Source organism: Astyanax mexicanus, chromosome 7, assembly GCF_023375975.1.
Source record: "Astyanax mexicanus isolate ESR-SI-001 chromosome 7, AstMex3_surface, whole genome shotgun sequence".
NCBI lineage: Eukaryota > Metazoa > Chordata > Actinopteri > Characiformes > Acestrorhamphidae > Astyanax > Astyanax mexicanus.
Window position 1 is genome coordinate 47983261 of NC_064414.1, and position 12009 is coordinate 47995269.

Sequence of the window (12009 nt, forward strand, 5' to 3'; positions counted from 1 at the left end):
CCAAATAATTATGGTAAAACTGACAGAGTGACATTACTTTTAAAGCACAACCTGCACTTTATCATGGCCAGCTCTAACATAAGCTTAGTTTCATGTATTGTGAATTTTACTGAGGCTTTGGCAGCTTCTTTTAGTAATCTGCGGCCACAGCAGTAAAAACAGGCCTCCAGAGACTCAGAGACAGACCACTACAAAGCGGACAGATGCGGATGACTCAGAAAAGGCAGATGGTAATTATGGGGTCCAACCTCATCATCAGAGCTGTTGAGGCTGCCTGTGATCTCCCTCTCGAAGTAGATCTTGGAGGAGGTCTGCTGCAGGAAGTCGGAGATTCTCTGCACCAGGAAGTCTCGATCCTTCAGGTTGGCAAACAGGAAGGTCATTCTGTTCTTGGTGCTGATGGACAGGGGGCTAGGCAGGACGTTGGAGCTGTCTGCTTTCTCTACGATGGTCACCTGTAGGAGACATGTTGCAGGTTGAGGCTGGAGAAACAATTGACCACAATGTTCCACACAGCACTTTTACAGGACTACACTTAATTAAAGCCATATTGAGACCCCAGAATGAAAGAAAGCAGGAATGCAAATTTAGCTGAGCTAACGATACTACGCTAGTCCTGTACAGCTCTTATCTAATCGCTGGAAAAAAGACAGTTTGTGAAGAGGTTGTAAACTAAGACCAGACTAATAAGTGATTAGTCTAAACCAGGGGTCTCAAAGTAGCGGCCCGCGGGCCACATGCGGCCCGCGACGCGGTTTCATACGGCCCCTCACGGGTTAACAAAATAAACATACATCTGGCCCGCAATTCAATTTAATTATTTATGCTTTATTATGTTCGTTTTCATATTTTATCTTAACTTGTATTTTGGTGTGTGTGTGTGGCTTTTGTTTGTTTTTTTGCTTACGCTGCGTTGCCTGCTTTAGTAGTCTTCAGTAGCCTTCAACAGTCTAACCTTGCAGCCGTGGTGTGTCCACTAAACTCCGTAGTTATAAACATCCTGAGGTTAGCAGCGCGCTAACTGACCTGTTTATAATGTAATCCCAGCAGTGCCTCCGTGATGCTGCTCTAAACTGCTGCTGTTAGCTGCTTGGGCTGAAAGATGAACTGTAGAGAGCTGTATTATCCGGTTAGTGGGGTTATTTTATTTCATACACAGAAGAACTTACAAATTTTTAAAAACGCTCCAGACTGGCTCAGCTGAGCCCTGTAGCCCGTGGCTGGGCTGCAGCTCTGACTAAGCAAAGACTGCGGGCTTGTGGTGCTGCAGCTGCAGCTCCGACTAGTGGTTGGATGAGGAACTGCTAAATCTGAGGAAATGCTAAATCTGTCACAGCTCACAATTTTTGATTTTATATTTATTAAGCCTTATTTCAGTATCAAACGTTTTGATCAAAGTTAATATAACTTATAAATTAAAAGGATTTATGTTAATAGAGCAACAAGCAACCATTTTTCCATGCAACTGTAATATTTGATTGAATAAATAGTATATTGAGAGTTATTTAACATTAAGGAGTAATTACATTCATTTTGTAATACATCTGGTTACATTTTCTTATATTTATAAGTTACATCTGGCCCTCAGAGGACAGCCAATATGCCAATGTGGCCCTCGGCAAAAATGAGTTTGAGACCCCTGGTCTAAACCATTTATTTTATGTAATATAGAGAAGTAAAATATAAAAATAAGGCTGAATTACAAGCAGAAGGTCAGTAGAAAGATTAGTAGGTTGGTCAGTCACTCAGTAGGTAGGTAGAAAACAGACAGATAGACACATCAGTATGTCAGTCAGTAGGTATACAGACAGACAGACCAAAAGACTGATAGATAGACCAATAGACAGACAAATAGACTGATAGACAGATCGATTAACTGATAGACAGTTAGACCAGTATATCAGTCGGTAGTTATATAAACAGACAGATAGACCAGTATGTCAGTGGGTATTTATATAGAAAGTCAGACAGACAAATCAATATGTCAGTCGGTAGGTATATAAATAGACAGACAGACAGACCAGTATGTAAGTCACTAGGTATATAGACAGACAGACAGACCAGTATGTAAGTCACTAGGTATATAGACAGACAGACAGACAGACAAGTATGTCAGTGGGTAATTATATAGAAAGTCAGACAGACAGGTCAGTATATCAGTTGGTAGGCATATAGACAGACAGACAGACCAGTATATAAGTCAGAAGGTATATAGACAGACAGATACACAGACCAGTATATAAGTCAGTAAGTATATAGAAAGAAAGACAGACCAGTATATCAGTCAGTAGTTATATAGACAGACAGACAGACAGACTAGAACATCATTCAATAAATATATAAACAGACAGACAGATCAGTATATAAGTCAGTAAGTATATAGAAAGAAAGACAGACCAGTATATCAGTCAGTAGTTATATAGACAGACAGACAGACTAGAACATCATTCAATAAATATATAAACAGACAGACAGATCAGTATGTCAGTCGGTAGGTACATAGACAGACAGACAGATAGATCGGTAGGTTAGTTAATGGATGGATGGAATCAGTCATGAGAAATCATTAAATATGAAATCTGTCATAATTTATTTACTTAGTAGGAATAATAGAGTTTGTAATAGTGAGCTTAATAACTTTCAGAACAGCAAAATGGTTTTTAATATCCAGCCACATAAACACCAGAGTTTGATTAAACTTTAATGGCACCAATAACAGTTACTCTATATACTCAGTACTGTACTTCACAACGGCAGATTATTGAAGTGAAACTGTTGAGGTAAGCCTGCTGTAAACTGCAATAACAGCAGCCTTATGAATCCACTGCACGCTCTGCTGCACAACACCAGGAAACTCAAATCCTCATCAGTGTTAGAGACTGACTTTGTGAATTCAGTTATGCTCACAGGTTCTGAAGGTCAGATTACATGATAAAGAGAGTATCTGGTGATGCAGGAAAAATAACAACATTCTGCTTTTGTCTTCTGTGTCTCTTAAAAAAGGGCAGCACACGGGCAAGCACAAAATATACACAGAGTCTACCGTGGACAGTGCAGTGTATGCATGGTATGGTCGTGACTGGTGGCGTCCGTGCAAAGAGATAAAAAGTGACTCTGGCAGAAATCACATTCACTTTCAGTGCAGAGGAACCCACACGCACTTCACACAGCTCAGAGCAATGTTCTTTAGCTTCCATGAAACAAAAACTATACTCCTGCTTCATGACCTGTGGCATCCTGGTGTAAATATGTGAGATTACAGCGTAAAAACTGTAAGACACATAAGTCATTCTCACAGCACACACTGCAGAACCACAATATGGGCAGTGGTTGATCAGTTAGGGGTACACAGCTGGGTCCTGGTGAACACTAAGTAACACAAACAGAGCCTGACAGCTCCCTACATCAGCCTTTTACACTGTCACAACATCTAACACGGTTCTCATCAACACACACACACACACACACACACACACACACACACACACACACACACCAAAAACTGATATATGCATAAATACATAAATAAACTAGCTAGACAATGTGGTCATTAATGAACAGTGCACTCTCTATTCATGTCCAGCAAGCAGCAGATCAAAGCGAGTGTGAGGTAATTAGCAGTGATAAAGGCCTGAGTGTACATCAATCCATGGTTAGATAAATAGTGTCTACAAATGCAGAAAGAAGCAGGAATCCTGTTACAAACCCTTTACAAATAATGGGTAACTGCACTGCACCTGTAGCTACAGGAAATACTAGGGTGCAGGGTATTGCTGCTAATGGGGGAGCTACAGGTTATTAAATTGAAAGGTTCACTTACTTTTTCTAGCCTGCACAGTGGATTTGTGTAATCAATTGGCTCAATAAATACTGTATAACTGTAGTCCAGAATCTGCTTCTCTGCCTCCTTTACACAGATAGATAGATAGATAGATAGATAGATAGATAGATAGATAGATAGATAGATAGATAGATAGATAGATAGACAGATAGACAGATAGACAGATAGACAGATAGATAGATAGACAGATAGATAGATAGATAGATAGATAGATAGATAGATAGATAGATAGATAGATAGATAGACAGATAGACAGATAGACAGATAGACAGATATACTGTACATACATACTGATAGATACTGATAGATACAGACAGATAGACAGATAGACAGATAGATAGACAGACAGACAGACAGACAGACAGATAGATAGATAGATACTGATATAGATAGCTATATAGACATACTGAGAGATATATAGATATATAGACAAACTACGATATTCACACCTCAGTATTGACCCCACAGTTCGGTACTTTTCAGTATGTTTTCAGTATAGTTGGTGGAAAAAATAAAGAGGCTGGTTATTCTGTATAGCCTCACCATTATTAACTTCATTATTACTTCATTATGGTGATGTTTTGTTTTTTGGGGTGGAATGTTAGTGGTGTCAAACACTGTAATTTCCCAGTATTATTGTGAGGGCACAGTTATAATAGTGTAGTGTGTTTAAGGTCTGGCAGACTAGATTACTTTGTACTGTATTGTAATATCTCAGAGAAGAGAGAGAGAGAGAGAGACAGACAGGCAGACAGACAGTCACCACGAGCGAAAGAGAGAGACAGACAGCTGAGACAGACAGACAGATGGTATGAGCGAAATAGAAAGACAGCTGAGACAGACAGATGGGCTGAGCGAAAGAGAGCGAGAGACAGACAGACAGACGTGCGAGCAAAAGAGAGACAGAGAGACAGACACATGACGCAAGCAAAAGAGAGAGAGACAAAGACGGCGCGAGCGAAAGAGAGAGACAGACAGACGGCGCAAGCGAAAGAGAGAGAGAGAGAGAGAGAGAGAAAGAGAGAGAGAGAGCCTAACCCTGCGTTTACACTGGAAAGTGACAGGCCACCATTTATTTCCTAAGACAGCACAGTAACGGTGTGTGGACAGTTTGTGTCATCTGCGTTTCTGCGTACGCTCTCTGCATGTGTGCTCCAGCCTGTGTACCGTGTATTCTGCATGCGTTTACGTGAACCGAACTGTGACCCCGTGCCGTGACTGTTCATAAAGAATACACGTACCGTTACACCCCTAATAGACACATATAGATACATTGATAGATACATAGTTGGATATAGACATGCTAAGAGGTTTATCCTTTAGGTTCCTGAGTATTAAAAAACAGGATGAAAGGAGGATAATAATAAGGTATGCAGAACTAAAACAATCTCCTATTTAATCAGTGAAGGTGAAAAATGGATACTGGGTGTAGACACACAGAGGTGGTCATAATGTTATGCTTGACTGGTGTATAAAGATTATCAGCACCTTTCACTGGAGGAAGACACCAGCAGGAGACAGTGTCACGCTGCAGGTAATGAAACTGACACACACCTGATAAAGCAGGTATCCAACTACAGCTATAAGGTCCTGCAGGCCCGGCTCATGTTGACGTACGCTCCTGTATCATATCAGAAGCTGCCAGCCTTTGCCATTTATTACCTCTGAGCTTTCCTTTACCCGCACCTCAAAGCAATTCATCACAGCCTTCAGCGTTTCATTAGGAACGCCTCGAGTTTCAGCGGAAATCAATTTTCAATTTTCATTTGGACGTTGTACTCCATATAAATAATCACCCAAATAATAATAACCAAACAGCCGCTCTATTTACTCACAGAGTGTAAATAATTAACGATTGGTACCATATTCTTTAAATAATGAGTCTTGCTGGCTTGTTTTAATTAACACAACACAGCTGCTATTATACTGTAGAAGCCAAAGCATTTAAATGCAGTCATAAAATAAAAGCTTTACAATGTGCTCTTTAAAGGATGCCACAAAAACATAATTTTTGGTTCCATAAAGAACCAATTTATAAAAGAGTAAATGCTTTTACTTTACATACAATTTTTAAACCTTTAAAAAGTTCTTTTAAAACATAATTAAAACATAATTCTCTTTCAAAAAGAGAATTCCTTATGCATATGTGGCCTTGACTGAAGTTTTATGCTGCAGGATCCTGATAGAATCAAAAAGATAAACCTCACACCTCAAAAATTTCATCCTTAACCATCCAAACACATGATTTTAAAACCTGTTTCTCATGTTTAACCAGATGAATCCGATTCTGGATGAACATTTTGGACGCAGTCAGAACTTTTTGGATTGTTTTGAACATTCGTTAGCTGGCTACATATAGAGATCAAAATGTGCAATATAAAACAGTTCAATTACAGTTTTTAATAACATACTTTTTTCTTTTTCTTTTTCTTCTGCTTTTTCTTTAGTTGATTTTTCAGCCTACATAACACTGTTGCAACTCTGGATTTTCCAATTGTGCAATTTTTTTGTTTTCTTCCCCATATAAATGAAAGTGATTTAAACGATTGTGTATTCTTTATGTGTGTCAATTATACAAATACTTATAGTTTCACCAAACATACTGTACCACATGGGGTACCACAGCAACCACTTGGCAACACACTAGCAACCACCATAGACAGCAACAACTTTGCAACACCACAGGAACCCATCACTAGCAACCACCTAACAACCACAATTAGGAATTAATGTCAGAAAAATGTACACATCATAGTTTAGGCATACTTTTTTAAGAAAATGTATTTAAAGTCTGTTGAGATCATACTGTATTTATACATCTCAATCTATTTTAGTTAAATCAGACAAAAAGTGTTTTTAATATAATAGTTGCACAGATTAATTGGTTCCTTTATTTAGGCAGTTGATTGGCTGGTACTATGTGGAAACCACTTTGTTACCACATAGTACCAGCCTAGCCACTGCCTGAATAACTAAAATTAACTATTTAACTAAAATAGATTTAGATGCATCAATGCAATATGACCTCAACAGGCTTTAAAGACATTTTCTTAAAAAAACATATGCCTAAACTATGATTACTATGATTTTTTCTGACTCTTAGTTTCCTATATTATCTTCTTTCTCTGTATAGGCAGCTCTTAAGAGCACAGTAACATGCCTAAAGTGCATCAGACTTTATATAAACTGACCTCTCTGAGGGGGATGATGAGGCTGCAGATGGTTTCCTCTTTACTGGTGAAGCAGATGTAGTTGGTGGAGACGAACATTTGGCCGAGGATGTGCATCTTATTAAAGGGAGTCCACAGCGTGCAGTCCGTGTGGCCGTCCAGCTTCTCGTCTTTGGGAAGGCGGAAGAGCGCCCGGTAACGCTCGCTTTTAGCCCTGGCGTCCAGATCTCTGCAGAGACAGAAAGAGAAACAGAAGAGATGTGTAAACGATGCTGTAATTAGCTTTAACTCAGATCTTAACCATGCTTCACATAAAAAACACAAATAAATAGATGTTTGTTTTAGAATGGACTTTGTAATGCAATCCTATATATAATTAAAAGTGAAAAATGACCTGTATTTCTTCATTGTTCTTCATTATTAATATAAATCAGTCAAATAGTTAAAAAATATGGACAAACACTTTTATTAGCACATTGAGTAAATATCCACAGTGCAGGCTACAAAAAGTAAGTAAGCCTTAAGAAATGTGCCTAAACTACGATTTGTGTACATTTTTTTAAATGAATTACTATATTATCTCTATATTCTCTATATAGGCAGCTCTTCAGCAAACTGTAACAGGCCCTGTATCAGACTTTACATAAACTGGTGGTCAAATCATCTTGATCAGCTAATTTCCAGGTGTAACTGTTAAAATCTCCTCAGTTTTCTTCATTTTTCTCAGATATTGTAGTGAATTTTTAGTGACTTACTTTTTTTCAATATCTCACGCTTAAAGCGACTTTAGACAACAATCAGTAATCAAGGCAGAAATTCTTTAACTTGTTCTAGCCTGCCCTGTGGATGATTACTCATCCTGATGTGTTAATACTTAAGTAATACACTGCCTCTTATATTTAATTGCACCGCATTTAGCTTTGATTGCAGCACACATTCACTGTGGTATTGTTTTAATAAGCTTCTGCAATGTCACAAGATTTATTTCAATCCAGTGTTGCAGCAGCATTGATGATGGTAGAGTCTGACCACTGCACAAAGCAGCTCTTCTCCATCCAGCACATCCAAAAGATTCTCAATGAGGTTAAGATCTGGACTCTGTGGTGAACTCTCTCTCAATCCATGTGTGAAAATGATGATCTCGTGCTCCCTGAATCACTCTTTCACAATTCCAGCACCATGAATCCTGGCATTGTCATCTTGGAATAAGGCCGTGGCATCAAGGAAGAAAAAATTGATCCAGTGATGGAATAACCTGGTCTATATTCAGTATATTCAGGTAGTCAGCTGATCTCATTCTTTCAGCACATACTGTTGCTGAATCTAAACCTGCAGACCAACTGCAGCATCAACCAACCCCACATCATTTACTTACTTACATCCAGGTGGAGACTTTTTTTGGCCAGGCAGTGTAGTGACTTAGATAATGATCAGACCACATCAAATTATTTTTATTAAAAAGTTAACATACTTCTTGTTGTATTGAGAAAGGTATTCAATCAATACATTTCAACATATTAAAATGCATGATGTACTTAAGGCAAATACAGGAACTGTATGTATTTTAGAGTTAAGCAACTTCAAGATTCATTTCCTGACCTTTTGAACCATTTCCCAATCAGCTGAGTCACCATTACACCACTGTGGAAAGTTTATTATCAGAACTACAAATCCACACAATACAGCTCCACTAAATACAATTCCAGCTCCAGTTCCAATAACCCAGTAGCAAACCTATTTATCAGCACTCAGCAGAGGCTTTCAGACAAGTTCAGAAGCGCTGCTTTGTGCTGGCTTTGCAAAAAAAGAGATTTTCAACACTGAGTTTTATAAGCTTGGCAGAAGTCCATTTTTCCCAAGATTACAGTATAATGTAAATCTCGCCATTTCTTTTACCAGAGTAATTCAGGGTTTGGAACCTTGCTGAGGCTTAAATCATTTTCATAAGCATGTGCTTCATTGTGAGATGCAGTGTGGAGGTGCTTGTCAGTCAGCAGCCTTCCCCTGGGACACTAAAATTATTGTTAACACACTCTACTGGGGGTGGGACAGTACAGTATATCGTTATCATGACATTAAAGACAAAAAAAATTAAGAGACCATTTCAATTTCTGAATCAGTTTCTCTGATTTTGCTATTTATAGGTTTATGTTTGAGTAAAATGAACATTGTTGTTTTATTCTATAAACTACGAACAACATTTCTCCCAAATTCCAAATATAAATATTGTCATTTAGTGCATTTATTTGCAGAAAATGAGAAATGGCTGAAATAACAAAACAGATGCAGAGCTTCCAGACCTCAAATAATGCAAAGAAAACAAGTTCATATTCATAAAGTTTTAAGAGTTCAGAAATCAATATTTGGTAGAATAACCCTGGTTTGTAATTACAGTTTTCATGCATATTGGTATGTTCTCCTCCACCAATCTTACACACTGCTTTTGGATAACTTTATGCTTAGCCTCTCCTCTAGTTCTGTTAATCAATATTAGTGACTAAAGCTAGCAGCACGAACCTCTTGAGGGCCGACACTTTCTTGGGCGACTTCTTCTTGAGTTTGGGCAGCGAGCGGTCCTGCTCGAAGCCCTTGTTGTCCAGTAGCTGTCTCATGGCGATGTTGGCCAGCTGCTCCATGAGCTTGAAGGTCTCGTTAACATTGAGGAAGACGGAGAAGACGTGCTCGCTGCACCGCGTGCTAACCCGCACCATATCGGGTAGCAGCAGAGTGGCATTCTTCTCCAGCTGTGTGATGTCTGCCCAGCGGACCACCAGCTTGACTATAAATGAAAAAAGGAACAAAGAACAGTCTTAAAATTAAAGAAGACTCATTGTGACTATAGTATTTTACATTGTTCATCATTTCATTTATCATTACATTACATTACATTTGGCAGACGCTTTTGTCCAAAGCGACTTACAATAGTGAAGTACAAAAGTAAAAGAAGTTAAATGTAAAAAACATCTTTAGATAGGGCCTAAAGGAGGTCAAAGGGAACTAATGGGATAGAGGAGTGCAGAAGGGAAGAAGGAAAAGAGGTTAGAAGTAGTTAGTTTGTTAGAGGTGTTAAGAGAGTAAGTGCTCTTTGAAGAGCTCTGTCTTCAGGAGTTTATTAAAGATAGTGAGAGATTCTCCTGATCTGGTAGTAGAAGGTAGTTAGTTAGAGGTGTTAGGAGAGTAAGTGCTCTTTGAAGAGCTCTGTCCTCAGGAGTTTATTAAAGATAGTGAGAGATTCTCCTGATCTGGTAGTGGAAGGTAGTTTGTTCCACCATTGGGGAACTCTGTATGAGAACAGTCTGGATTGCTTTAAGTAATAGAAGTTTAAAGTAAAAAACATCTTTAGATAGGGCCTAAAGGAGGTCAAAGGGAAATAATAGGATAGAGGAGTGAAGGAGGGGAAGAAGGAAAAGAGGTTAGAAGTAGTTAGTGTGTTAGAGGTGTTAAGAGAGTAAGTGCTCTTTGAAGAGCTCTGTCTTCAGGAGTTTATTAAAGATAGTGAGAGATTCTCCTGATCTGGTAGTAGAAGGTAGTTAGTTAGAGGTGTTAGGAGAGTAAGTGCTCTTTGAAGAGCTCTGTCCTCAGGAGTTTATTAAAGATAGTGAGAGATTCTCCTGATCTGGTAGTAGAAGGTAGTTAGTTAGAGGTGTTAGGAGAGTAAGTGCTCTTTGAAGAGCTCTGTCTTCAGGAGTTTATTAAAGATAGTGAGAGATTCTCCTGATCTGGTAGTGGAAGGTAGTCTGTTCCACCATCGGGGAACTCTGTATGAGAACAGTCTGGATTGCTTTGTGTGAATGTTTGGTAAAGCGAGGCGACGATCATTGGAGGAGCGCAGCGGCCAGGAGGTAACGGAAGCCTTATCATCAGTAATGCTTTTGTCAGTATTAGACCAATGTAAATCTTTTGCAAATGCAGTTATTATAGTTACTAGGCTCTAGTATCCTGTTGGTCTCCTCTTGCCTGCATACAGTTGGGCATTAAGGCCTAGATGTTCCTTATTGCATCTATTGTGGCACAATAGAACACAGATGTTGCATTGGTCAAGGTGGACCTATATACTAGTGCATGTCAAAAAAATTAAATATCATTGAAAATGTACTTTATTTTAGTAATTTAGTTTTAAACATGAAACTCATACATTATATAGATGTATTACACACAAAGTGATTTATTTTAAGCGTTTTGTTTTCTTTTATTGTTGATGATTTTGGCTTGGCCAAATGAAAACCAATGAAAACCCAAAAATCAGTGTCTCTGAAAATGTAAATATTATATAAGACCAATTGTTACGTTTGGCAGTGTGGGCAGTGTGCCAAGTCCTGCTGGAAAATTAAATCTGCATCTTCATACAAGTTGTCAGCAGAGGCAAGCATGAAGTGCTGTAAGATTTTGTGGGAAAACACTGCACTGACTTTAGACTTGATAATAAAACACAGTGGATCAACACCAGCAGATGACATGTCTCTCCAAACCATCACTGATCATCAGTAAATTTTACATTTCATTTGGAAATCAAGGGAGCAAAGTCTGGAGGAAGAGTGGAGAGACACACAGTCCAAACTGCTTGAGGTCTAGTGTGAGGTTTCTACAATCAGTGATGGTTTGGAGAGACATGTCATCCAAAATAATTATTGGACATCTTATAATATGCTACTCACTACTTTTTATCATAGATTCCTTATATGTCTAAGCAAATAAGCATTAAAAAAAGTCTTGAACTCTCCGTTTATACAGTGTTTCAGTATGGATTTTCTCATGCTCACCCTCCTTGCCCAGCAGGTAGGAGTAGAAGCAGAGGTGGTTGATGCTTAGGTAGAGCCAGCCCTGCCTGGGCACCTTCCCCTTCCAGTAACTGCAGGAGTAATAGTTCACCAGCTTCTCCTCCTCCGGCATCCCGAACAGCTTCCTGAACTTAGTGATGGCCTCCTTGAACTTTTCTGTATCGTCGTCTTCTTTAATGTCATGGTTTTTGTTGTACTCTGCAATAATTCCCTGTAAGGG

At 38.8% G+C, this 12009-nt stretch overlaps 1 protein-coding gene across 1 annotated transcript in view; it reads right to left on the bottom strand.

The window, feature by feature from the left end:
* The window catches only part of tbc1d9 (TBC1 domain family, member 9 (with GRAM domain)), a 67714-nt gene that overhangs the window by 30252 nt on the left and 25453 nt on the right, over positions 1-12009 (bottom strand). Inside the window, exons 4-7 of the mRNA XM_049481144.1 lie at positions 11772-12000; positions 9529-9790; positions 7033-7240; positions 249-455 (exon numbers count right to left, since the gene is read on the bottom strand). Coding sequence (XP_049337101.1) covers positions 249-455; positions 7033-7240; positions 9529-9790; positions 11772-12000 — 906 coding nt within the window. The remainder of the gene's footprint in view (positions 1-248; positions 456-7032; positions 7241-9528; positions 9791-11771; positions 12001-12009) is intronic.